The sequence below is a fragment of the Pezoporus occidentalis genome, unplaced genomic scaffold, assembly GCF_034315485.1.
Source record: "Pezoporus occidentalis ecotype Australia unplaced genomic scaffold, CSIRO_AGI_Poc_V1 ctg77, whole genome shotgun sequence".
In the NCBI taxonomy this organism is placed as follows: domain Eukaryota; kingdom Metazoa; phylum Chordata; class Aves; order Psittaciformes; family Psittacidae; genus Pezoporus; species Pezoporus occidentalis.
In genome coordinates this window covers 2,751,550-2,779,407 of record NW_026916126.1, presented here as the reverse complement: position 1 = coordinate 2,779,407, position 27,858 = coordinate 2,751,550, and the positions used below count along the sequence as shown (strand labels likewise).

Sequence of the window (27,858 nt, the reverse complement as noted above, 5' to 3'; positions counted from 1 at the left end):
CAATGGAAACCTTGGGAATTTTCAATCAAATAACAGTGAAAAAACTGTTGTTTAGATTGCAAAGCCAAACACTCTGAAGGAAGGGTATGGTGAAGGCTCCCTGCACAGCCTCCTCCTATGTACACTATGAAATAGACTTCTTTCTATGAGTACCTATGATTATTTCCCCCATCTTCAAATGTTTAAGCTACACACTCAAAGGGCTGAAGTTTGTGGTTACTCAAGCAAGCGTAGATGTTGCCATCTTTCTATTAGCTGTGCTCACTGGAGTCTCACTCCTCTCTTTCCACCAGGAACAGCCAAAGCTCCCCTTTTATTTATTAAAGCAGAAAATGAAAACAGTCTCTTTAGCCAGCTGGGATGTAAGTGCCTTCTCACTGGTACCGATGGCCGTACAGAAGAGCTGCTCTTTGTGCCATCCTTATGCAGTTAGTCTGTGCAACTGGATTGATAGTTACACTTTTTTTAGTCATCCTTTCTCCTAATTTGCTTACTCCAATAATTAACCAAACAACATTAGTATTTCTCCCCCTCCAAGCAATCTTCACCTTTGTGCAGGAAGCACTCTAATCTGCCAGAAAGCTATGTGGCATTTGCATGATTTTCCATCTAATTTGGCAGCGTTGGCACTTAAAGCAGGTGTGATGCTAATAGCCAACTTGAGCAATCAGCCCAGGTAGAAATCTGTGGACTGCACAAGAATTTCTTTGGAGAGTCTTTCTGTGTCTGCACTGAGCACTCATTATAGCTGGGAGAGGGAGGAAAGGAGGGAACCTGTGTAAAATGGGTAGACGGAAGGCTGTAACATTTGCTTTTTCTGGGAGACTTTGAAAAGAGGATTCCTGCGCCTCAACTCAGCCTGAACATCTCCACCAAGGCCACAGTCAGGAAAGGAGATTTTTCCAGGAGGAATGGAGTGTGTGTGAGGGGGGTGTCCTTTTCCCTTCCTGCCTTAGCGCTGAGCAGAGCACACAGATAAATAGGGCCAGCGACACACGAGTGGAGAAAGCTACCCCTGGGAGTTCTGGCATCTGCAGTCCTGCAGATCCGTGTTTCTTCTGGGCCCCACCTATATCCTTCAGGAGCTTCTAGCGTACGAAGGCCGGGATGTCAGCAACCAGTCCTGCTCTGCTCCAGCAGTCAGTGTGATGAGGTTGAGCCAGGCTCAGCCCTCATATATCACCTTGTCACAGAGCTGTTCCTCAGCTTCCTTCAGCTTGGGAGGACCCAGTCCCTCCTTGTTGTCCCTCCTGCCCCTCAATCAACCCCTCCTGTTCACCTCACTGAGCTGCTCAGCCCTGCACATGTGTCACTCCCACTTTTGGGTGGACATGGGGTTTCTCCCAGGAGATGGATTCCTGCTGCTTCCCTAGGCTGAGAGCCCAGGTCCAGGACCTGCTGCAGCATGCCACCCAACCCATTAGTAACAGTGTCCTTTGGGCAGGCAGGAATGTCAGGGCTGTTGAGGTACATTAAAATACTTCAATCTTTGCTGTCACATCAGCTCCTGCTCTGCCCTGCTCCCCTGCTTGTTTTTCCCTCTCAGTTCCTGTTAGCACTGGAGCACTTAAACTAACAGATATGTTGACAAAGTTTTCCATAAGCAAGACTTCAGACTGCTTTAGGCAGAAACTGCATTTCTCAGGTTAGAGAGACTGATTTTCCCCCTCACCTCTATTGTTGTTATTTATAACACTTTATACTATTACTATTATTTTATTTCATCTATGCTGGGCTACAAGTTGAGAAAGAATTAGAGGGTAATTCCTGTCTCCTTTTTGTCAGCCCAGGTACTACAGAGTTAGAACTCTGGGTTTTGGGAAGGATGGGTCTGTCTCAAGACAAGGAGATGAGTTTCGAAGATGGTGTTGTTGTATGGATCTGAATATCCCTAACCACTGAGGATGGTGGCAGCATCTGACTCAGGCTTGAGCTACCCAAATGACCTCTGCCATCATCATACTGATGAGGTAGACCAAAACCCCCAGTCCCGATCATACCACTCACTGCATTGTTTGCCATCTGGATCTAGTATCATCATGCATCAGACATTAGCAGAGAAAATGTGAGGAATCAGTTGCTTTAAGAAACCCGCTGGGGAAACACAGCTCATGTCAAAACCTTTTGTGAATCAGAAAATGCTCCTACCCTGTATAAAGGTGTGGAGCAGGGGCCACTTTCATTCTTGTCTCCCTGTTCTCTCTTTGACCAGAGCAATGACCCCAAATAAGCTAGAAAGGGGTCTTTCTCCATGGGATTTCAGGCTTGTTGGCAAGCAGGGATAGCTGGGTATTTCCTTCCCCTCCTGCTGCCTCCCTGGATCAGGGTGAAGCTCACCCCAGAGGCAGGGGAGGGTGTCACAGCCACCATGTCTCACACCACCAGCCCTGCAGGCGCCCTCACTGCTCCCAGTGCTATTCCAAAGATTAAATCTTACTTGACTTAAACTTCCTTCCACTGAAAATATTTCCTTAAATTAATAGTTTCTCAACAATAGATAATCAAAACACTTGCCTGTATTTTAATTTTAAACAAATCAGGTGAGGGTCAAAAGCAGACAGAAAACAGACTGATTAATTAAAGGGGGTGCTTGTGAGAGTTTCAACTTTCAACAGGTGGAAAAGCAATTAATTTTCAGTCCAATTCTGTTGTTTTGATTTATCCTTCATGGGACTCCTTATAAAGGCTTCCAGTGAGTTGTGGCCTCAGTTAAAAGCACAGCTGGGAAAGAGGCCACAGCCCAGCTCACTGCAGGAGGGCCAGCACAGCTCCCTGGGGAGGATGAGAGAGGATGATATGTGTCAGCTAGTTGAAGCAAAGCAGGAACCCTCATTTGTTTCAAATACCTTCCTTAAACAAGTAAAAGGGTCCTGGGTAGAAACAATATTAAAAGGAATATCTCCGTCTGTCTCTCAAGGAAGCCAAATCCCAAGGACTTTTACATCTATCCACACAAAGCTGCTTCCCCATGTTACCTCAAAGGTTTGCCTCAGCAAAGGGTAGGCAGAGGCCATGGCAGAGCCCCGGGGCTTGGGGGTCTGGCCCCGCTCCAGCAGCATGCGTGCACCCAGACTGCAGAGCCACATGGCAGATGCCTGCAGCAGAAGGTGGCCCATCCTTGGCTTCATACTGGGAGCTGGGTTTTGACTGGGGCTACCAGCCTCCATTTGCAATCATATCAAAGTGTGCTTCGGGTGGGGTGACTTAGGAATCCCAAACACATCTGTTCTGCCTGCTTTGATTTTGGGGAGGAATAAGGAGCCTGAATCTTTCTGAGCACAAGTGGTTTTAATTGTCTCACTGTAACTTTCACCCTTGCACTGTTTTTGGCTGTGGTACAGTTAATTCTCCCAATAGCAGCTGGTACGGGCTGTTTTAGATTGGTGCTGGAAACAGTGCTGATAACACAGGGATATTTTAGTTACTTCTGAGCAGTTGCTACACAGAGCCAAGGGCTTTTCTGCTCCTCACACCACCCCACCAGCAAGGGTTGGGGATGCTCAAAGAGCTGGGAGGGGACACAGTCAGGACAGCCGACCCAAAGGATATCCCATGCCATATGGGGTCATGCTCAGCATGTAAAGCTGGGGGAAGAAGAAGGAAGGGGGAACATCCAAAGTGATGGCATTTGTCTTCCCAAGTACCTGTCACATGAGCCTTGCTCTCCTGGAGATGATAGAACATCTGCCTGCCCATGAGACATGGTGAATGAATTTGTTGGTTTGCTTTGTCTGCATGCACGGCTTTTGCTTTAGCTATTAAAAACTGTCTTTATCTCAACCCATGAGTGTTCCCACTTTTACCCTTGCAATTCTCTCCCCCATCCCACTGGGGAAAACTGAGCAAGCAGCTGTGTGGTACTTAGTTGCCAGCTGGGGTTAAACCACAAAAACCCTTCTTCAGAGAAAAGACAAGTCCTGCTTTTAGTGTGCTTAAACTCACTGACCTTAACTGAGCTGATCTTGCCTGTGACCTTGAGCCAGTGGAATCTCCGGGCTTTCCCACGTGATATTTGTGCCCATAAACACCTGGATTAAGTGACCCATGTCAAACACAAAGCGACAGCAACAGTTTGCTCAGCACTCACCCGTGCCCACGTACTGCAGCCCTTCCCAAAGCAAGAAGGAGGTAGTATTCAACAGGCAACCACCCTTGGCTGTGGTGGCAGACCTCAGCAGTGTCAAGCCTGGATGACCAGGAGTGGAAACAGCCAGCAGTGGGTCCCCAGGGACCCAGGTCCTCCCTGCATGGGTGGCTTAAGAAGCAATGGCTGCTCCCAGCTTTCAATGGCTGGTGACAGGAGCTGGACTCGTGCTCCCAGGCTGGGGTCAGGGCTGTTTTTCATTCCCAGAGATCACGCACTCACTGGTGAGTTGTCACAGATTTGCAGTACCAGGAATTAGGGGCATATTTTTACTGTGAACACAATGTTATCTCACCACGTGTGCTCCCAGAGTGAGGAAGGCAACAAAAACATCTCTCCCCTTAGGGCAAGGTAATTTTCTAACTGGGACAAGAAAAGAGCTGTCCTGGGCCAAAGCCAGGCAGAAGGGATTGCTGGCCAAGGGAGAAGCTTTAGTCCTCTAAAGTCTCTCCAAAATCCCATTGGCAAAGCTGATTTACGCCATTGAGAAGTAAACACCCTCATTTTAAGACAAACTGCAGCAACCAAAGCTGCATAAAACACAGGCAACAGGCATGGTGACTTGGCACGTGTCCTTTGCATTTCGCATTGTCTCAGTCAGAAACAGCTATGGCCCTTTTGCCTGGCTTGACCTAAGGTAATATTCCTTTCCTAAGAACTAGAGTTTTCTTAAACCTGGGCCAGACTCACGTGATTCTCGCCTCAGGAGTACTTAACTTTCATGTGCCAACCTTTTGGTAAGGCTAAGGAACTAAGAAACTCTGGGGTTAGCAACTAGACCTGAAGTCTGGGACTCTTCCAGAGCATGGCTCAAAACTGAAATGAAAGCTTCAGCCTGTCCACTGTAAGACTCCCATCAAGACCTAAGGCTGTGCTATGAAAACACACTGAATGAAATCTTGCCTATGCTAAAGCCACATTGCTGATAAATGACCTGCACTGCTTTGAAAAACAAATGTATTTTATCCCTTTAGATTACAACACAGGAATATATCTTTTCCTATCAGTGAAAAGCATCCTACTGTTTATTTCAGTTGACAGCCTTGCTGCCAGAAGGGAAACGAGAATATTATCTCTAATGAGTCTTCTCATAATGGCAATTTTCTGAAAGAGCTACCAGTTCTAGGTTTGTGTCAATAGTCCCACATCTGCAAGCCATGGAATAACCCTCCCAAGCCTATTGCAGTATGCAGCTTTACTTCTCCAGAGCCAATGTGATAATGTCTTGACAGAGCAGCAATTCCTATTTTAACAGCAATATAGATTCTTCCCATGTGTGTACAAACACATCTAGACCCAGACTGTGCCTCTGGTCTCCTCTAAACTAAACAGTAACCCACATTTCTCTTCCCTGCTTATCTGTTGATTCTTTGCCACCACATACAGGCTGCCCACCATTTAAATGCAGCCCCATAGGGAGGACATCCTACCTCATTTTAAGTCATTTGACCCATGTCTGCCAAAGTCATTTGAGGGAATTAAGGCAAAATCTCCAGAGGTCTCTCTGGCTTCTGAGGCAGGCACAAAGCCACAATGTTTTTCACCACATCTACAGGTGGCCCAAAGAGTCCACCTGTCTCCTTCCAGATCTTAGCATCGGCTGGGTAAATACAGTCCCAATCAAACAGTCCTCTGTTTTTTCGGGCTCTACAGAACCAAGACTCATCTCTTTCTAAGCTTGTTTCCAGGTGTGACTGAGATGTGTGTAAAGTCTTTGATCCTTGCACCATGTGGCAGCTGAGCTGAACGTGCCGCAAACTAATCCCACTGCTTTGTGTTTGTGTTTAGTGAGATTTTGCAAAACCGTCTCTGTGCCTGGCCTTTGCACAAAAAGGCTGTGTTGAACGGAAGGCCTAATTGGTTCAGCTCGTCTGCTACTGATCACTCTGGGCCACTTTTCTGCATTTCTAAAGCATGAGTGTGTTAAAAACGTAAGAAATTCTTGGGGAACACTCAGAAACTTGGAGGTCCGATATAACCCCATATGGGGAATGCTGTTTAAAATATGGCATCACTGTAATGTTAAAGGTGTGCAGCTGAATAGGGAAGGATTTTAACAGACCACTGAAACAGAAACTTCGGCCAGGGAATATGTGTTGAGCATACAGTACACTGGCTTGTTTTTACCAGCATGCAAAGGCCCCATCAGAAACTAAGAGCATCTGAAACCTTTGCAGATGCCTTTCAGTAGGACTTTGAAAATGACCAATCCTGGTCAAGGACATGCTGGTTAAGTATACCCCCAGGGAGCAATTAATTCCTGTGCTCTGAAATTGTCTGCATACCTAGGAGATACTTGGAGTTGCCCTGTATGTTGGAAGTGGCAGGGTGCAGAGCACAAACATTTCATGTGCTCCCCTGGACAAAACTCTCCATGGACATGGGGTCCCAGTCGTGTGTTCAGCTGCATTGCCCTCGGTTTCCAATCTGCTATTTGATTCCTTACAGAGGACTGTGGTCTAATCCAGTTTCCCACAGATCCATGCTCTTCTCTGCCTCGGGAAACTGTGGGTTTGTGTCCAGGTCATCACTTAGAAAATGTTGAGCCAGCCTCAGCCCAAAGAGGAAGGTGCCTTTCCTACAGAAATCTATGCTTTAAACTTTTAAGGGAAAAGAGATACGAGTAAAAACTGGAAACCCACAGACAGGCTCTCCATATGGATAAGAAACACAAACAAAGAGGCCATACAGAAGTTCCACAATGACACAATCATTCAAGATTCATGCTTGAACGTTGCACTGTGCATGACTATGTGCATCAACGCAGCAGTGAATTTCTTGTACTTCACCATAAGCCTATAAAACAAGTGAGCCAAAACTGAAGGCTTGTGAAGGTTCACAGATCTTTCAGTCAAGACAAGGCCAAGTCTCAAGCACACCTGATCCAATCTTCCACTTGGAAAGTGCAGGGTAACCTGACAGAGCTAACGCAGTGGGGGTTATAATTCCAAATCCACCAGGTTGCTTTGAGACCTTTCATGATCAGAAGAATGAGTCCAGCCTCATTTCGAAGTCCAGACTTGTTTCTCTGCTGTAGGAAATAATGCTGCAATATGAATAAGAACGCAATAAAACTCAATGCCAGACCTGATAGGAGGAGAAGAGGGAATTTTTTTTAAATAAAATGAATGTCACTCCCTTACTGTCATACTCACGTAACTCTAAGCACTGAGAAGTGTGTATTCTCCTCATCAGGCCAGGATCCCTAGTGCTGGCACAGAGGACCAGGAACACTGGCTACCCAGTCCTCTCCAGGTTTCCTGACTGAAACTGTCCAGGTTCAAGTATGTTATTTTTCACTCATCAGGAGCTGACAAAGATGGGTCTCTCCATCCTACCGTACCTCTCCATGCGTCATCAGGATTTTGCCTTGAGTCCTTTGTCTCCTGGTCTGGGTATTCTGAGAACCTGACCCTATAGAATCATAGAATCGTTAGGGTTAGAAAGGACGTTAAGATCATCTAGTTCCAACCCCCCTGCCATGGGCAGGGACACCTTACTCTAAACCATATCACCAAAGGCCTCATCCAACCTGGTCTTGAACACTGCCAGGGATGGAGCATTCACAGCTTCCCTGGGCAACCTATTCCAGTGCCTCACCACCCTAACAGGAAAGAATTTCCTTCTTACATCCAACCTAAACTTCCCCTGTTTAAATTTTAACCTGTTACCCCTTGTCCTGTCACTACAGTCCCTAATGAAGAGTCCCTCTCCAGCATCCCTATAGGCGCCCTTCAGATACTGGAAGGCTGCTAGGAGGTCTCCACGCAGCCTTCTCTTCTCCAGGCTGAACAGCCCCAACTTTCTCAGCCTGTCTTCATACAGGAGGTGCTCCAGTCCCCTGATCATCCTCGTGGCCCTTCTCTGGACTTGTTCCAACAGTTCCATGTCCTTTTTATGTTGAGGACACCAGAACTGCACACAATACTCCAGGTGAGGTCTCACAAGAGCAGAGTAAAGGGGCAGGATCACCTCCTTCGCCCTGCTGGTCACGGTCCTCTTGATGCAGCCCAGGATACAGTTGGCTTTCTGGGCTGCAAGCGCACACTGAAGCCAGCTCATGTTCATTTTCTCACCCACCAACACCCCCAAGTCCTTCTCCGCAGGGCTGCTCTGAATCTCTTCTCTGCCCAGCCTATAGCTGTGCCTGGGATTGCTCCGACTCAGGTGTAGGACCTTGCACTTGGCATGGTTAAACTACATGAGGTTGGCATCAGCCCACCTCACAAGCGTGTCAAGGTCCCTCTGGATGGCATTCCTTCCCTCCAGCATATCAACTGAACCACACAGCTTGGTGTCATTGGCAAACTTGCTGAGGGCGCACTCAATCCCACTGTCCATGTCAGCAACAAAGATGTTAAACAAGACCGGTCCCAACACCGATCCCTGAGGGACACCACTCATTACCCGTCTCCAGCTGGACATTGAGCCATTGACCACAACCCTTTGTGTGCAGCCATCCAGCCAGTTCTTTATCCACCGAGTGGTCCATCCATCAAATTGATGTCTCTCCAATTTAGAGACAAGGATGTCGTGTGGGACAGCGTCAAATGCTTTACACAAGTCCAGGTAGATGACATCAACTGCTCTACCCCTGTCCATCAGTTCTGTAGCCCCATCATAGAAGGCCACCAAATTGGTCAGGCAGGATTTCCCCTTAGTGAAGCCATGCTGGCTGTCACCAAGCACCTTGTTGTTTTTCATGTGCCTTAGCATGCCATCCAGGAGAATCTGCTCCAAGATTTTGCCAGGCACAGAGGTGAGACTGACTGGTCTGTAATTCCCCGGGTCATCCATTTTCCCCTTCTTGAAAATGGGGGTTATATTTCCCTTTTTCCAGTCATCGGGAACTTCACCTGACTGCCATGATTTCTCAAATATGATGACCAGCGGCTTCACAACTCCATTTGCCAGCTCCTTCAGGACCCGCGGATGGATCTCATCAGCACCCATGGACTTGTGCACGTTCAGATTTTTAAGATGGTCTGGAACCAGATCCTCTCCTACAGTGGTCCAAGGTCTTCATTCTCACAGTCCCTGTATCTGCCTTCCAAGACTTGGGTGGTGCAGTCAGAGCCTTTGGCAGTGAAGACCGAGGCAAAGAAGTCATTCAGAACCTCAGCCTTCTCCAAATCCTGTGTAGCCAGTTCTCCCGAGAGCTTCCTGAGGGGGCCTACATTCTCCCTAGTCTGTTTTTTATTTGCTATGTACCTGTAGAATCCCTTCCTGTTATCTTTAATACCTCTAGCTAAGTTTAATTCTAACTGGGCCTTAGCTTTCCTAACCTGGTCCCTTACTTCCCAGACAACATCCCTGTACTCTTCCCATGCCACCTGTCCTTGCTTCCACTTATTATAAGCCTCTTTTTTCAATTGAATTTTCCTCAGCAGCTCCTTATCCATCCAAGGAGTTCTCCTGGCCCTCCTGCTGCCCTTCCTTCGGGTTGGGATGCAACACTCCTGAGCTTGTAGCAGGTGATCCTTGAATATCAACCAACAGTCTTGGGCCCCTCTGCCCTCTAGGGCTGTATCCCATGGAACCTTCCAAAGCAGGTTCCTGAAGAGGCCAAAGTCTGCTCTTTTGAAGTCCAGGGCAGTGAGCTTGCTGCATGCTCTTCTCACTGTCCTGAGGATCTCACATTCAACCATCTCATGATTGCTGCATCGAAGGCTGCCCTGGAGCGTCACATTTCCAACAAGCCCTTCCCTGTTGGTGAACACAAGGTCAAGCATGGCACCTCTCCTTGTCAGCTCCTCTATTACTTGCAGAAGGAAGTTGTCTTCCACACAGTCAAGGAACCTCCTGGATTGCTTGTGCCTGGCCGTACCGTCCTTCCAACAGATGTCAGGGTGGTTGAAGTCACCCATGAGAACAAGGACATGTGAGTGTGAGGCTTCTTTTCCTATCTGTCTATGGAGTGCTTCATCCTCAGGTTCTCCTTGATCAGGCGGTCTGTAACAGATCCCCACAGTAATGTCTCCCATAGCTGTTTTCCCTTTAACCCTGACCCACAAACTCTCTGTGGACTGCTCACCTGTCCCCAGACAGAGTTCCATACTCTCCAGCCTATCCCTAACATAAAGGGCAACTCCTCCTCCCCGCCTGCCAGGCCTGTCTTTTCTAAAGAGCCTGTAACCTTCCATTCCAACACTCCAGTCACAGGAGCCATCCAACCATGTTTCTGTGATGCCTATTATATCATACCCCCGTAGACGTGCACACATCTCTAATTCCTCCTGTTTGTTCCCCATGCTACAGGCATTTGTATAGAGGCGTCTGAGCCGAGCTCCAAATGAAGCCGGCTCATTGGCTGGAGCGGCTGGGATATCTCCACATTGCTCTGAGCATTTATTATAGGTTCTGGCAACTGACTGGGTGTGTTGGGATGGAATGATGCCCCCCGCCCCCAACACATCTAGTTTAAAGCCTCCTTGACCAGCCTGGCAAGCCTCCTACCAAAACTGCTCTTTCCCTTCTTCAGCAGCAGCTCCACCAGCCCCCAGTAGACCTGGCCTACAAGCTTGGGTCCCATGTTCAAGACACCCAAACCCCTGACTATGGCACCACTGTTCTAACCATTTATTAACCTAGCCGATCCTTCCCGCTTTTTTTAGGTCCTCCCCTGTATCCTGGAGAATTGATGAAAAGACCACCTGAGCTCCAGAGCCCCTAACCACCTCTCCCAGGGCTCTGTAGTCCTCCTTTATGTTCCCCAGGCTACTACTATCTATATCCCTAGCACCCACATGTATCACCAGGAGTGGGTAATAGTCCGTGGGACTTACTAGAGCAGGCAGCCTCCCTGCAACATCCCTGATCCATGCCCCCGGTAGGCAACACACCTCCCTTGAGACAGGGTCTGGCCGGCAGATGAGTGCTTCTGTCCCTTTCAGTGTAGAGTCAGTATAGATACTATAGATGTACTCCTCAAAGACCTGCCAGCCTAGGTGCCAGCAAGAACTGCATTCCCTCCTGTCCCCCTCCTGCCCATTACTGCTTTGGGAGCTTTGCATATCAATATTCTCATTCATTCGCCTTTCATACCAATCTTCACATTTCCGTCACATTCTCTGCTGCTACATAGGCTCCCCATGAGGCTGTGCTTGGGCACAACTTTCAATTGAGCTCCAGGATGCTACGAAGAGGGAGACCCCAGCTCTCACCCAATCCACGGAAAGGATTCAAGGGGCTCATAGGAGAAGCAAAGTATGCTCCAGCCCAGTCCTCCAGCAGGTCTTCTAAACTCAGTTCTTCCCGAGCACAAGGTGGGTGTTTTGGACAAGATCCTTCTGCTCAGGTGACTTACAATTAAGTATCTTCTTTGGAGCTTGCTCCCTAGTCAATGGATATGGCCCATTCTGAGAGCAATACCTGACTTTATGATGGAGATGGCTAACATGGGTTAGATGGAGTGTGCCCATGGAATGGCTATTTCTTTCCATTATCTACCCAGGGAGAAGAGGACAGTGAGCTCACACTGAGATGTCTACTCCATAGACCTCTGAAGTTATGTGAGCAGAATCCTATCTCTGCAGCCCAGAAAAGAGCAAGCAATGGGAGTGCAAAATGCATGGTTGGTGGGGCTTGCCATTCACAACCTGATCCCAAATCTTTTCTCAGCTGTACATCATACATGCAGTTTGAGCTTCCCCACACTTCCTACAAACTTCCTAAAAGCGTGAGCAACCTGAGAGCATGTTTCCCAGGATTCTTCCTCTGCAGACTTCTCCCTGCGTTTTCATCTTGTAAGCATCCTTCTCCTGCCAAGCTGGCAACGTCCTTGAGAATTCCTGCCATCCCCCTCTGGCACAGCAGACTTTGTGGCTTTTGATCTTTTGCCCTATTGATCTAAATTGGCTCAAGGATGGTCAGGAAGTGCTTTGTGGTCTAGGGTGCATTGAGGCATGGGAAGAAAATGTTCTGTGAATTGTGCTGGGCAGGACAGGCTTTTATGTGATGCTCATAACAGCAGGGAACTGGATGGGGTGACCCAGGCAGTCACTTCCCCACCAGTTTGCTGGTAGGACAGGCCTGGGCAGCCTCCAGTTTACCTGCCCTACTGATGTGCAGCCACCTTCTGATTTTTGCCATTGGCACTGATTCTTAAGGGACGACTGAGGGAAATCTCACATTACTGCTGGCCTCATCTAAGCACAGGAGCGTTCTGTTGCCAAGCAAGAACCACATGCAAACACAGTAAATGTACAACCCAGGTCTGAGGGGAGAGCTGAACTCCAGCCAGCGTGACAGTGGCAGCCAGTAAGTTTGTGGGCTCCGGAAGGACACTTTCTGGAAGTGTTACAGAAGACCTTGATGACTCCTGACATCTCTGGTGTGTGCACTTGCAGTGGTTACCTCAGTAACATGTGCTAAAAAGTCCCAGCTTGCTCAGGGATAGGCTTTGCCACCCTCCCTCTCCCTGTAATATCCTATTCTTGGCATGCTGGCAATAAATAACCCCTTTGTCATGCACCATGGGCACACCAAGTACTCAAACAGGGCCATCCTTTGGATTTTATTTTCAGCAGTGGATTTTAGCTGAAAAGCAGAAGCTCTGAATAGGGGCTCTGGCATTTTGCAAGGCTTGGCCTAATTACTCATGCCTGTTGGTTCCCACAGTCCTCCTGGCGTGGTGGTGTCACTGGGCCCACACAAACAGGGGCAAAGCGGTACCTTGACTGAGGTCAGAAGCCTGGCACTTTGGGAAGGCGCAGCCTTTGTTCTTTCCTCAGTTGAAAAACAACGCGGCTTTGTCACTCTTCAGCAGGGACACATCCTGAGAACTGGCTGAGTCCAGTGGCTTGGGGAGGGAAAGAAATGGGGGAAAACTGCTTATTCTTTTGACAGAGAAATGGCATCTCTAAGGTGCAGGACAAACAAAGAGCCAGATGCCTTGTATGTTTAATGGTCAACAGCAAGTATGATTTCAATCTGACAGGCATATCAAAATGGCCCTCTTCTTCCTAGAGGTGACATGGTTCCTGGTTTCCAGTTGCAACCTGGACCTATTTCTTCTGTATTGGAGACTTTAATAAACCAATAACCACTGTCTGCAGGGTTATTCACCATCCTCACATTTTCCATGGCTTCCATGAAACTTCACTCCATACATTCCTGGAGGGAAGGCTTTCTGCTTTCCAGATGGTCTGCATTGCCGTGCGTCTGCCCTGGCAGGTATACCACAACGGGTATAGCATTAACCCCATGTGCAGACAACTGGAGCCTGGGCTACACTTGCAGCAGGCTTTTGTGTGAGCTTTGGTCTGACAGAGTGCTCCTTGCAAGGAACACGCAGTGGGCTCTGCACAAAGGCAGGTACATGACCAGAACTAGCCTTGCCTCCTGGACTTGGCAGCGCTTTGTGAATGATCTGCTGCACAGGCACAAAGCAGTCATGGCTGGAGAGAATTTGAGTCCTTTGTGGGCAAGAAGGTGGCAAGACCATGGAGATACAACCTTGCAATGCTGGTTGCTGCCAACACAGAGAGCAAATGCATTGCATATGCATGTAGGTACATCCATGGTATCTCTATTACTTCTTCGGCATTCCCACTTCATGTATACAACATACAGATCCATGCTTTCCATTATGCATACCAGATGTGTCCGTTCATTGCTTGCCGTCTTTCCTCCCCAGCTCAGAAAGAAAGGCTCTACTCTTTGGCAAACACTGCTGCCAAATTCATCCTGCAGAGCAGTTGCTCCAGGGGTGCAGCTTTGGGAATCTATACCAGAGATGAGCAGGAGCAAGCTGCTTGGGGGGCAGAAGGGAGGCGATGCAGAGGCAGAGTGAGAGCTGCAGTCAGAAAGGCTCTCCAATTTGGAGGAGGGGCAGTTCCAGGGGCTGATGTGCGGATCAAAAGGCAGTGGATTTCAGGGGGAAGAATTGGCCAGAAGAAAGATTTAAAGGGAACCCAGTAGATAAAGCCCCCAGCTTCTCTGGAGCAGGGAAAGTCGGTGCTTTGCTGTGGAGCACGTAGCATGGAATAACAAACCAAACAAAAGCGGTTGCTGTTCCTTCTCTTTGTGCTCTCTGCAGGAGCCCAGCTAATACCCCAGGCAGCATTACTGTATCCTCACCTACAAGCCCAGCCCAAAGTCAGGCTCTGGGCCCTTCCTCTGGGGTGGGCAGGGGAGTTTCCACCTATGCACAACTCCGTCTCCTCGCTTGAGGCCTCTTCTCCACCACCTGGTGCTGTGGATAGTTGGGGGCTTTCCCAGGGAGTCTCTTGAATTGCTAGATACAGGGACTTTCCCCAGAAGCTTTTTCTGCCCACTGGGATGTGGCTGAATTTTGCCCACTCCACATGAACAGATGCTGACAAAAAGCTGCCTATAACAAGAGTAACAACACCCACACTTTCCCAGAGCACCCACCACCAGGTCCAAAATGCCATGAAAGCCACCCTACATGCACAGATGTTCACATGGGCATAGTAAATCCTTGAAAAGAAAACACAGCTGCTAGGAACCCCCTTCCTGCCTATGCGCTTGTTCATGCAATGCCTTTTCTGCCCCTCCACTGGCTATCTTCGGTCTTGTCACACTTAAGCTTTGGTACCTACTGTCAGGGGGATCAACGATTCCCTCTCCCAGCTCAACTCTGCCAATGCAGGGCTCATGCAGCTGCCTGAGCTCCTCTAATCTCCCTGCACAGACCCAGCCAAGCGCTTCATGCAGTTTCTGTACCCAGAGCATCCAGGTTTAAAGCAACCCCATGTACAAGAAGTTTTCTGTCCAGCACCTGTTTATTGTACATCTACAGAGCATTTTTCAGTATAAAAAATTATGCCTAATGTTCATTCTTGTCTTACAACAAGAAGTAATGCAGTTGAACTGTATCATACCAGTCTGCATTTTCCAGACTTCCACCTTCTCTTTCCTTCAGATTTATCAGAGAAGTGATCTTACCACAGAAGGGATTAGCCAGATTTTGCCTGCTGTTGTGCAGTCCCACTCACTGGCGTCTTGTAACCTTGTGTTACCTGAGTGCTGACAGCGCCTGTGGAAGGGCTTCAGAGTGGGCCTTGTAAAGGGAAATTTTGGCAAATCTCTCTGTCACTGCTGGTCTCCCGTGTACTACCCTGTAGGTGCTGCAGACCAGAGGGCATAGCAGCGGAAGGGGGTAATGTCTAACACACCATAACAGCCATGGTCGAAGCTCATCTCTCAAAGCCCTCACTGACTTGCAGATTGGCTTTGGTGCTCAAAACCTCCTCTGAGTTTTCCAGCTCTGCTAGCAGATACAATGAAAAATACTCCCTCCTCCTACAACCCATTGACCTGGCTGTGTCCTGAGACATTGCAGCTACAGCAAAATATGCTGGAGACCTCGATGTCTGGTTCTCTTCCAAGAGCATTTCACCTCAGATGCCTGGAAAACGTGAGTTCACATCTGATTTATGGGAGGACTTTTTCTGTGGAGCAAACAAGCAGCGAGTAACCCCTCTGTGCTCTGAGCACTGGAGGGCCACAGGGAAAGAAAGGGGTTTCTGCCACAGTAACTGCTCGCCTCAAACTGAATCCCTTTCACCAAAGCATCCCTGCATACAAAACCTTCCTGCAACGGCTGGCAATGAAAGGCCTGTGTAGATAAAACCACAAATGCTATGGATATGCATTTTTCCTTCAATTCACGCTGTCTTACTCCAAAATGTATGGGTAAAATGCTGTCAGATTCTGCTGTCCTGGGTTTTTGTTTGTGGGCTGGATTGTTGGGGTTTTTTTTTAATCTTTCAGTTAAATTAATGCATTTTCAGCTGCTTGGTTAATGACCTAAATATGCAAATCACACGGTGAGGCTACCTTCTGCAGTTTGCCAGGCATAGATTTGAATGAGGAGCTTAAAGGACAGTGAAACCCTCATCACAGCAGACTCAGAGCATCAGCTGCAGGGAGGGAGAGCAGTACAGCCCAGCTGCACAATGATCACACGCTGATCTCTGCTGTGTTCTGCTGGAGAGCATTTGCAAGTAATTCAGATGCTGGAGTGGCTTCTGTATTGCATCTTCTCAAGGGAGGAACCAGATGAAAGATGCACATATAGCCTCTGTTGTGCTCATTGGGGTTCTTTAAGTTTGTGTTACTGAACCATAAACCAGTTGATCTATACTTACTACTGTAGCTGGAGAATTTGTCTCCAAGTTATCTGTCTGCTCCCCAGGGAAGAAGGTGGAGTATGTCTGAGCTACTTTTTCTGATGAAGACAAAAATCGTTGTTATAGCCAACTTCATCGGTTTACCCATCGGTACCATTTCTTGTTTGGGTCTTCCATGCACTGGAGTCTACATCTCTCTTACTTCATGCTCCCTTTCTTAGCAAGTTAAAATGATAGGCATTAGTATTGCCTGGAGGAGAAAAGCCAGCCTGGCAGGCTTACAACTCACTCACTACTGTGTGTACTGCTAGAGAAACTACTGCCTATCAGATTGTGAACCATCGCTTTTCTTTACAAAATCCCTTCCCAGACTCCACTGAATCACTCTGCCATTGCTAATTAAGTTCATTGTATTCCATTTTCCCTGTGTTGATGTGACAGGGTATTTGTTTCGCATTAAATTCAGGTGAGACTTTGAGCTGACATGTCGAAAATCAATAAGCAGCAGAAATCATCAGGGGAAGCCAAAATGCTAGAGGCTGAACAAGCCTGTTGGGCTTCCTGGATTCAGTCCCATGGACACAGTCATATATTCTGGAGTCGTGAACCTCACAGGGAAATAATGACATACCAAGGGATTGAAACAAAGCTATGTATAGCGTTTCTTACCCCTATGGCCCGCTGATGCACATAAATAAATCAGGCATTTTGCATTACTGTTTTGTGGACTGTTTGGAAGTAGTTCATAAATTATTGGAGAAGAAAGGTCAGGCTCTTAATGAATGCTTTGGAAAATCAGCATCTTTGGGAAGGATTTGACACGCTTTGTTTACAGTGTGAGAGAGTACAAATCCTCTGAAATGCCCAAGGAGCCTTCCAGCAAAACCAGCGTAGACAAGGCTAGACATCCCAAATATTTCCCCTAAGTAAAAACAAACAACAACAAAAAAAGCAGGAAATTAAATCCCAGACCTTCCTTAGTCGGCACTGAAAGCTATGAAGCAGGCTCCTTTCGAACATCTTTCTAGCTCACCTCTGGGCACTGGTGACAGGCACATGGTGACTTATCTCAATAAAAACACTCCTGGAGCCAAATACTGCTCCAGTGTGAGACCTCATCCAGGCATCTCGGTATCATGCAAGGGACCAGGGTGGACTAAATGGGACCCCTTTGACCAGAGATCCCTAATGGCCTGCATGCTGGGAGAAAAAGCACTTTGAGAGCATTCCCCCCTCCCCACCCTGGCTCCCCCTTGTTTCCACCCCAGGTCAGACGGTGGCAGGGTGTCCCTGTATGCCCCATCTTCCAGGCATCCGTCCACAGCTCAGCATGGGGATGGCTCAACAAGGAGGAAAAGGGCTGTCAAAAGTGGGAGCAGCTTCCCCAGTGAAAAGAAGCCAAAAGCCCATTGCAATTAGCAATCTGGAGGGCAGACAGCAGTGCATAGAGTCCTGCAGGGACGGGCTGACATCAGCCGGAGTGGGGGGAAAACTGAGACAGCGTGGACAATGGTGCTGCTCTGCTTCCTCCTGGGCACGCTGTTGAAGCGAAGGGGAAAAAGAAAACGGGAATTATTGCTGCAGGGGGAGGGGGAAAAAAGAAAAATAAAATCAAATTAAAAAGAAAAACAAATCGGGGAGGGGGGAGGTGGGATTTCTCTGGAGGAACACACAGGAGATGCTCAGCAGAACAACGAGCGTGACCTTTCGGTTGGGTGGTTTCTTCCACGCAGGGGAGGCCCCTCGGTCCCAAAGACGAGGGGCTGCTGCCACCTCCCGGCGCTCCGGATCAGGGCTATGGCAGCGGAGGGGAGCGGGGCCCGGGCCGGGGAAGGGGAGCAACAGCCGAACGGAGGTGCAAGGCCAGTGCTGGCTCTTCGCAAGAAAGCAGGGATGGTTGGGTGAGTATGTAAAAATGCTTTGGTACGGCTTGTCTGAGCACAGCATCTGAGGCATAGAATCACAGAGTCATTTAGATTGGAAAAGACTTTTAAGATCATCAAGTCCAACTGCTACCATACGACTGCCAAGTCCACCACTAAACTGTGTCACTGAAGGCATCTACATGCCTTTTGAGCACTTCCAGGGATAGTGATTCCACCACATCCCTGGGCAGCCTGCTCCAATGCCTGAGCACCCTCTCTGTGAAGAAATTGCTCCTAATATCCAATCTAAACCTCCTCTGGAACAGCTTGAGGTCATTTCCTCTTGTCAATGGAAATCAAGGAAATAAAATTATGTGTACAAATGTTGCATTGGATATGCAGTTATGTGTATGCTGAAATACATATGTGTTCAGATCTTCACTACACTGTTGACCTTAAAGGCAGAGCAGAGGTTCTAGATTAAGCTGAGTGCCTTTTCCCCTGATCGGAGGCTAATGAAATGATCAACCAACTGTGAAAGCTTCACAGAGAAAGCACTGCAAGCAAAGCATGGAAATTCCCTTTTCCCCAGAAGGACCTGACTGTCAGCTAGGTCACTGGCTCCCCTGGGACATGCCAATCCACCCCATGCAGTGGCATGCTGTGGACAAGCAGGGTTAGCACTCTGAGTGGAGATGGACAGCAGGGCATGCAAACCACAGTGCAATAAGGCTGAGTAGTCATCCCCAGCAGAAAACCCTGTCCACCAGCCTCTTGAGAGGTCCACATGTTCAACCTATCCCCCACAGAGCCTCCCCACCTCTGAACTCTTACATAGCCCAAGTAACCATTCCAAAATAGCTCCAGTAAAATATGACAGTGCATTCTGGAAACAATGAGTGCATTAAGGAGGAGCGTCCCTGCACTGTTCCCCAGGGCCTTGCAGATCAGCCTCTGCCTATACCCCAGGGGTATTTGTGTCTCTCCCATGACCCCAGAGCAGCCAGTTGACATGCCCCTTGAACCTCCTCATCACTGTCACTGCAGTTTAGGTAGTGCTGTGGTTTGAGAGCAGGGCACAGTGACAGCAGGGAGCACTGCTCCTGTGCTCAAGCCCCCATAATCTTCTGTGCCTTCCCAGTCAAGCAGATATATTTCCTACAGCTCTGTGCTCCACAGCATGCTGGAGTGGCAGCCACCCTGCCAGACATCTGTAGGCAGTGGGCAATGATGGGTGTCCCCCACCCTGACCCTGATTTAGAGCTTCCCCAGTGTTGTGGTGGTGGCAGTGCCCACTGGCAACCTTCCCCCACAGCTCTCTGGGCAGACATGAGCTGGGAAAGGGCAAGCCAAGCAGGATGTCAGGCAGAGCCACGGGGTGATGTGGGGTGGCTGACAGGGATTTCCTTAGTAGCACCAGACTTTGCTGACCCCAGCTGCCAGCATCCCTGCAGAGGCAGGGCAGCTTCTCCAGGCTGGGCTGAGCCTACCCCTCCCAAGCAGAAGGACCATTTCCTGAAGAGTTAAGGGTCCTCACTGTGCATGGTAGGTCTCTACAAGACAGCTGGAGTATGTTCGTGGAGGCACGGACAAGTCCTCTGGGTTTTGGTTGACTTGCATCACTCCATCATCTCTCCTCAGCCCCTGGGATATCATTTTTATCCTGCATGTGCCACAAAAGTCTGCGTCATGTCTCAACCTCACATTTTTCCTTAAAAGCGCCTGTTAATTACAAGTTAAGCACAGCCATGTACCCTGGCTCCTGCACTGCTGTGTGGGCTCTGTGCGGACCCGGCTGCAATTCCCCTGGGAAAAGCCCTGCAGCTGAATCAGGAGGTGGGAAATGTGGGACTCGCAGTCACCTGCTCTCCTCACGCGGGCTGGTGGTTTTCCAAGCCAATCCTGACAAGAGGTCACACCGGAGGGACAAAGTCCGGGTTAGCGGGGGCAGAGCCCATGCCACCGCAGTCACCTGACTGTGGCATCTCCCAAATCCACGTGCCCAACACTAAAGCAATAAACTGCTGAGGTGTGCCCAGCATGTGTTGCATGCTTTTGAGAGAATACTGGGGTGTTTTGGATGTGTTTGGAGCCCTTTTTGTTGACAACAGAGGCAGTTACTGCTTTTCTGACCTCTCATTGTAGAGACCTGTACGGCAGAAGCCAAATCTTGATGACAATGACAGGCAGATGAGGGGTTACAGTGGCTGCACGTAACAGAATTTGCTTTAAAGGAAAAAAAAAAGGGGGGGGGGGGAGAGACCCTGGAAAGCTTTCACACTGCTCCTGATCTTTGTGTAGCTCTGGCTGACTTGCGTATCAATCAGAAACCAGAAATACCAGAGCTGTGCAACCCTCGTTGGGTCCGTGTGCCTCCTTGCCTTGCGCCCCGGGGAGATGCCGAAATCAGCGACGGACAAAAGGAGCCCTTGGGAAAGGCTGCCACCCTGCGGGGACACGGCTTCGCCGGGAAATCCCTGCCTTTCCCATGGGCTGTCCTCTGACACAAGCCAGGGGCAGCTTCCCGGCCGGGAGCCTGCAGGTCGCAACCTGCCAGCCCCTTCTCCCAGCTTTTTCTTGGAGGAAAGGACATCAGTCAGAGGTGACGCACCCTGCCCAAGCAGCGCAATGCCATGGAGGGGAGGGGCAGGTACAGCACTAGGTGCTGCTGCTGTTCCCCATGTTGCTGCCACCACCATGGGGTCACTGTGTGAGGATGGGGAGTTTGTAGGAGGAGGATGCATGGCCCTGGACCACTGTCTGATGCATCCACCTCAGGGGTCCTTAATTTCTCAAGGAGGGGAAGGTAAAGCCATTTCTGCTCTGTGTAGACAAGCAGGGTTAGCACTCTGAGTGGAGATGGACAGCAGGGCACACAAGCCACAGTGCAATAAGGCTGAATAGTCACCCACAGCAAAAACCTCTGGTTACAACCACCCTACACCAATCTGCCCTGATGCTGGAAGGTGCCATCAGTGCCCTGTGAGCAGGGCCCTCCACTGTCTTTCTCTCCATGATAAAATCAACTGAGCTCCTAACCAAAGAACTTATAAGAAATGCTGTTACTCCCTGAAGAGTGTTACCAACACCTTGTTAACAAACAGGCGAATTTGTGTAGAAAGCCCTGGTGAAGAACTCCTTGAAGCCATGGTCATAGGCTATGAATGACAAGACTTTCTTTAAATTAAAATTAAAGGAGACAATAATTTTTGCAGAGCCATGGGCATGGAAGAGGATGAGGAGTGTACCAGTTCCAGACTGGGAATACTTTAGAGTGAGAAATGTGAAATACTGTGAATGACACATAGATGATAGTAAGCAGGGAGCTGTTATTATGCCCATGCTCAAGCTCTTCTGTCACAAATAAATCCCTTGGGGATGGGGGGCTCTGGGCCTGGGGACGGGAGCCTTTGGTGGCACATTTGGTGAAAAAACACCACCAGCCATCCCAGCTATCTTTGCACAGCGGCTTTTAGCAGCCACTCATATTTTTAGTTAGCTGATGGATTGCAAAGGGCTTTAAAATCAGCCCTGCTCAGAGCAGTGAGACAGTCAAGGCCTGGTGTCCCCAGGATTTGCCCCAGAAGCAAGGGGCTGCCCCCCTTCATTGCAACAGCTGCTGCCCCCTCTGCACAGCTCCTGGCTTGCCCCAAATCCGCCCCGTTTTCCTGCCATCAAAACTTTCACTTTCTGCCACCTAGAAGGAAAAAGGGGCCCCAAAATGGTTCAAATGTGATTTAATGGGACAGACACACACACACTGCTCAGACACCTGTAGGTCTGCACACATCACACTAGAAATGTATTTCCCTATTTTTACGTCTCTGAGAGGTTTCAGTAGGGGCTAAATGTTTGGGGCTGGGTTTGGGTTTTTTTCCTCAGCACACGATGGAGAGTCAAGAATGCTCCCTCCTGGTACAAAATTGCCCTTTCCCAAAACACACTCATTCACACCTGTCCCCTGGAGATGAAAATGCAACAGGCTGCTATTTTTTGGTAGAAAGCTTTGGGATTGCCAATAATTAATCTCAATAAAAAATAGGTTTTAAATAGTGTCAGACGCTGAGGGGATTCCTTGCTTTCTAATTACCAGACAGTAATGTCCCTCCTTTCCCTCTCACCCCTGCTTCTGCAGCATTCCCCCGCTCCTGCAGCCTTGCCCCTCTCCATGGCTCTCCCCCAGCCACCCTGCTCCCTGCCGGCTCTGCTACAGATGCTGTGATGTCGGTCCCAGTAAGGCTCCCAGCACCCCTGGCCTCAAGCGGTTTAGGCTGGGACAGGAGCCCTGGGGCAAATTCATTTTCTTCGGACAATGGATAAAACATCCTTGCTCCTGACTCCCACTCCTTCCTGGGTTTTGGCCTAGATGTGGTGGAAGAAAGTGCTCTTTAATTTTAAATAGGCCCAGAGCTTCTGTGTTTATGGCTCATATTAATATTTAAACCCATGCCATGAGAGAAACCCTGCATCTGTTTTCTCTCTTTTCAACAGCTGATCAGCAGCAAACAGAAGGAGGCTGATGGATTTTTCCCTTTGGCAGAGCAAATAATCTTTCTCCAGCTCTCCTCTCCAGCACAGATGTGTGCTTTTTCCTGGGAAGGATGTGCTTGTTTTGCTGTTGCCCTGCCTTGTTTTGATCCAGGAGTACCCAGAGACATGTTGATTGAGACAAACTTGTGTCTGTTCCTGGGGAAACAGTGACCTTCTCTACTTATGAGCTAAGGTGGACCTCAATAGCTGCACCTTACATTGCAGCACTTGGATGTGAAGATCTTTACCGAGAGGACAAGCACTCACTGACCAAGCTGTTTCTATCTATGGGATTAATTATGTGGATTTGGATTACTGACGCTATGTTCTTCCTAAACACCCTGGATTTCCATCTGCATAGAAAGTTGGTTGAGTCAAGCATGAGTGCTGAAACCTTCAGTCTTGAATGCTCACACCTATGAAACCTTGGGAACCATGGATTTCATGCATGGCAATTGCAGGGGAGCTACTACCTATGCTCTACCCGTCCTGCCATTAAACAGTTTTAATCATTCATTTCAGATTAAATCCTTCACACTGTGTCACACAAGTGAGCTTTGCATTGCCATCTGTACTGATGCAACGAACTGAAGAAATGGTGTGGTTGTTGGGCTGTTGAATTCTGTTCCTTTTTTGATCCTTTTGTTTTGCTTGCATGAAGGATAACAGGAACATGAAAGAAAGAGCAAGTCATCATCACAAAATGTGATTCCAGTGGTGGAAAGCGTGTCCTCCAAACAGTGTTAGGCACCACCTTCAAAAGCCTTAGAGCAGAACAAATGAAACCCCCAGAGCCAATTGCGTGTTTCCTATATCTCTTTATTGACCGCCACTGACCGTGTTCTCAGGTTGAGTGCCAGATACCAGTGGGAGAGGTGGAGCTACCCTAGGACTACAGCAAGAGCAAGGGACATGGTGTGTTACGCACAGGCTGGGGAGAGTTTGCTGGGGATGTGAAGCCTCTGCACAGCGGTGAGCCCCCCTCTCTCCCCCAGGGGCCTACTAAGACGGTGGAAAGACATGTTTGTCCTCCTGTCAGTTCCCCCACGGGAAACAACAGGGTAGTGGTGTGAAGAGATAACACTTAAACACTTTGCTGGGGAAAAATGTACATTGCAACCCCTGAAAATAAGGTATTAATTCTCCTGCGGTTGCAAGGAACCCGTGGCACATTCATCACATGTACACAGGATCCCAGGTGCGGGGCTTGGCTCCTTTGCTTTCTTTTAAGAGCAACCAGTTTAACTCTGCGTGGGGTAGAGCAAGCTTGCAGGGCTTTCCCCCTGCCCCAAGCCTCGCTTCAAGACCTGGTGCACCATGAGCCTGTGTTACTTGTGCACTCCCTCCTACCTGGTGATGGTTATGAACTACAGCACCGGACAAAGACCCTCTCAGCAAGTACAACAGCGTGGCAGCGTGCGCCATCCATGCCATCCCCCACAGCATAGCTCGCAGGTTTAAGCTTCAAAGTCCACCAACTGCTCACCCAACCCCTCGTCCCATCCAAGGGAAAGGGGGGGAAATAAAAGAAACAAAGGATGAGGGGTAACCAACAAAATAAACCCCTCTGATATTCACTGGTATCTATGCAATGGCTCTGGGAATGAGACCTGCAGACAGTGGCAGCCTGCATACCACAGCGGCAGGCGGGCTTAGGAGGAAGGCGCGGAGGTGGGCTTCTCCTCCCGGGACACAGGGATGGGCCTCTCGCTGTGGCTGGCATCCATGTTGGAAGGGACCTTGGGGCCAGAGAAGGTCAGCATGCCGTCGTTGGACAGGGAGCAGGTGATGGCAGCCTGGTCCACGTTGGCAGGCAGGCGGTACCGGCGGTGAAATTCACGGGAGATGTAGCCATGGTCATCCTGAGAGGCAGTGGGGAAAGTGTCAGAAACATCCCAGCACCATGCTGTGCCTCACTGCCTGGTCCTGCAGCTCCACTGGACCTGGACAGGGGTCCACATTCACCCTGGCACCATGACACTGTACCACTGGTATCACCAGGTACATTTCTGCTCTTATTCTATTTCAGGTTTGTAGGGGAGGTGTCTCCCTGCAATGCCCCTGAAGCTGCAAGAGCTGAGCAGAACAGCAGGATCTGATTTTGGCCATGTTACAGATTGGGATCTGGTTTTGACAGGGCCCCTGACGTGGCCTCCAATTTCAAAGGATGCTTGGAGAGAAAGTCTGGGGTTCTGCAGAGGTAAAAGCAATGTACACGCCTGGGCCCATGTATTGCCTTACTAGCCAGCAGAGGTATATCAGCCAAAGTACACAATCCTGGCCCCCTTTTATTTTGGCCAAAAGAATGAGAAACGTTTGGGTTTTTTTTTAAGTCAGCTGTAAAAATGGCTGCTCTCTTTCCCTGGAAAAAAATAACTATATTGAAAAATACATACTTTTTCCAGGCTAGAGCTTTGTCTGGCCAAAAAAAAATGCATGAGAATAATTAAACCCCTGCTGGTATAATTCACTTTTCGACCCCCACAGATATTTCCATGACATACGTGTCAAAAGTTTCCAAGCCTGAGGCACTTGGTTGTTTTTCTTTTGTTTTGTTTGGTCTTGCTTTCTCTTGCAGATCAGCATATGAAAACTGTTTTCACTAACAATTCTGGCTTATGAAAACTCAGCCGTGCTTGAGCAGCGCCAGATGATGTTCTTTGTCTGATCCAGTGTTATTAGTGAACAATGGACATCATCATCTGATGGTTATGGAAGATGATGATTGAAAATAAATAAAAGAGGAGCGGATTAGCTCAGTATTGTCAGTTATCAGGTTGGGGCTCTATGGGAACAGGCCAGGCCAATAATGACAATTGATAAATAACTCCTTTTTTTTCCTTCACCTGAGGACTGTTGGAAAGAAAGAAAATGGAGCTCAGCTCCCCAGTTGCTCCACCATTATCATCACTTCCACTTACCTGTCTTTCGCTGTGTTTGCCATGGATTTCCACAAAGTCATCGATAATCTTCACACTCAGGTCTTCAGGGGAGAAGTGTTTTACATCTAGCATGATTGTAAACTTGTCCCGGTCAGACCTCACCTGAAAGAACATTGTCAGACAGTAAGATCCAAGCTATAAGCACAGAGGGAGCTTAAAAGATGGAGATGGTCTGGCAGTGGCAAGGTTTCTCCTTCTGTTACTACGGGCCTCAGCAGGGGTCTCCTTCGCGTTGCAGGGACTCAGGGACACTGGGCATCTGCACCACTGCTACTGCTCTGGGGAGAGGCATCACTTCTCATCACTATTCTTGTGCCAGGGACTCCTTTGCACACAGCAAACTGCCAGATGCACCAGGCATTTATACTCAGCAGAGAGGGGGAATTAAAACCAATGATATTCTCTGACAGCACATGTTTTGTCCTTTCTGCAATTTATAGTTTCTTTGTGGTTTTACCTCTAGAAGGAAACCAGTAAGAGAATGCACCAGTCCCTGAGCTTCGGATCACAGCCCTCATGGCTACACGCTACTCCTACATGCTGCCTTCAGAGAACTGCTCCAGCCTGGGCTTGCAAAAACAGCTCCTGAGGCAGAGGATCTGCAGGAAGCTCTGGCTCATTGGGGTCCTCTTCCATGCCAAGCTGCCTTTGAGAGCGCTTACTCCAGAAGCAGCCTAGCTACTCCCTTGCCATACAGCCAGCCGGTGGGCAGCAAAGGTAGCCTTTTATGTGGCAGAAACAATCATCAGGAGCCAAAATGGTTTCTGTTTCTTAAAGGGAAGCCTCCTCCCTGCAAGGGTTTCCCTCTGTGCCCAAGAGGGGTCTTGATGCTTGGTGTAGGGCCGGAGGTTCTCCTTGCCCCTTTGCATCGCAAAGCAAGTCTATAGCCACCAGCTTCTGCCAGCAAGCCGTGGGTAGCAAGGAGCAGATGGAGGCATGAGTAGGTTGAGGAAGGAGAAGGAAAGGAAGTCAAAGGGCCCTTACCTCTGAAATGCCCGACTCCAGCACACTGCGGAAGAGGGACTGCCTGTAGTAGGGGCTGATAGTGGAAGAGAACAAAGGCAGGAGGTCATACTCGAGGAGACCCTCTCCGAAAAATTGGTCGAACAAACGGCTTGGAATTAGGGGTCCCAGAGCGCGCTTGAACCAGGGGTGCTGGATGGTAATGTCCATGCTTGCTGCTGCTGCAAGGGGAGCACAGTGGGGGCTGTGCAGACGCTGAGGAGATAGCGATGCCTTGGCTGGACTGCACAGTGCATCCCCAGGGAAGCTCCCCCTATATATACCAGTCTCGCAGAATGAAGGCATTAGCGGGATTTCTCTGGAAAGACATGATCTCATGATGGAGGCAACATGGTCAGCAGAAATGCGGAGACTGACCTGGAAATGACAGTCTGGTTGGAATCTGTGCCAGATCTCCCGAAGGGATGATGCCAGGCAGCAGGCTGTGAGACACAGGGTGCCCAGGGGTACTGGCAGGTCCTCTATGGGATCAAACAGCTAAACAGGACACCCTGACGGGAATCTCAAGGATGCTTGCAAAGGAGGTCTGCTCTGTGGGTCTTTGTAACCCACCCTTGGCTTTTTGTTAATTTGCTTCTGGTTCTGCCCCTCATTGAATAAGAGACACAAAGTCTCTTCCAAATAAATGACATAGCTTTATTTCAACTGAGAAAAAAGGGTTGATTCAAGCTGAAGAAAGGGAAACTCTTTTTGTGACATGTTATGAAGTGTCTCCACCACTTGAGAGGGGTCTGACACGCCTGGCACAGGGATCCTGGCAAGGCTGGCAGGAAGTGGGACTAATGCACAATGCAGAGCATGAACAAGGGTTTGACAAAACAGAAACTTTTTGCAAACAAATACTTTGCCAAAAGAAAGAAAAAAACCCAAGTTTGGTCACTGACAGTAACAGCAGTCCCAAAGCTGCCCTTGAGAATTTCCTTGTTCTGATTTCATAGAATCACAGAAAGGTTTGAGCTGGAAGAGACCTTAAAGCTCACTCAGTTCCAACCAACCTGCCATGGGCTGGAACACCTTCCACTAGACCAAGTTGCTCAAAGCTCCGTTCAGCCTGGCCTTGAACACTGCCAGGGATGGGGCAGCCACAGCTTCTCTAGGCAACCTGTGCCAGGGCCTCTCCACCCTCACAGTGAAGAATTTCTTCCTAATGTCTAATCTGAATCTTCCAGTTTAAAGCCACTCCCCCTTGTCCTGTCCCTACAGGCCCTTGTAAAAAACCCCTCTTCAGATTTCTTGTCAGCCCCTTTAGGCACTGG

The 27,858-nt window shown here is 48.8% G+C and overlaps 1 protein-coding gene and 1 long non-coding RNA gene across 2 annotated transcripts; one reads left to right on the top strand and one right to left on the bottom strand.

The window, feature by feature from the left end:
- Window positions 1-15,243: 15,243 nt before the first annotated feature.
- Window positions 15,244-16,958, top strand: LOC134155349 (uncharacterized). Its single transcript, XR_009961512.1, has 2 exons — window positions 15,244-15,527; window positions 15,967-16,958. It is a non-coding gene; the product is annotated as an uncharacterized LOC134155349 (long non-coding RNA).
- Window positions 16,959-23,435: 6,477 nt separating this feature from the next.
- On the bottom strand, window positions 23,436-26,853 carry CRYAA (crystallin alpha A). Its single transcript, XM_062602443.1, has 3 exons — window positions 26,564-26,853; window positions 25,559-25,681; window positions 23,436-24,499 (listed from the first exon to the last, which is right to left on the bottom strand). The coding sequence occupies exons 1-3, from the start codon at window positions 26,750-26,752 to the stop codon at window positions 24,290-24,292; spliced, it is 522 nt and encodes a 173-aa protein (XP_062458427.1). The 5' UTR covers window positions 26,753-26,853; the 3' UTR covers window positions 23,436-24,289.
- Between the last annotated feature and the right edge of the window lie 1,005 nt (window positions 26,854-27,858).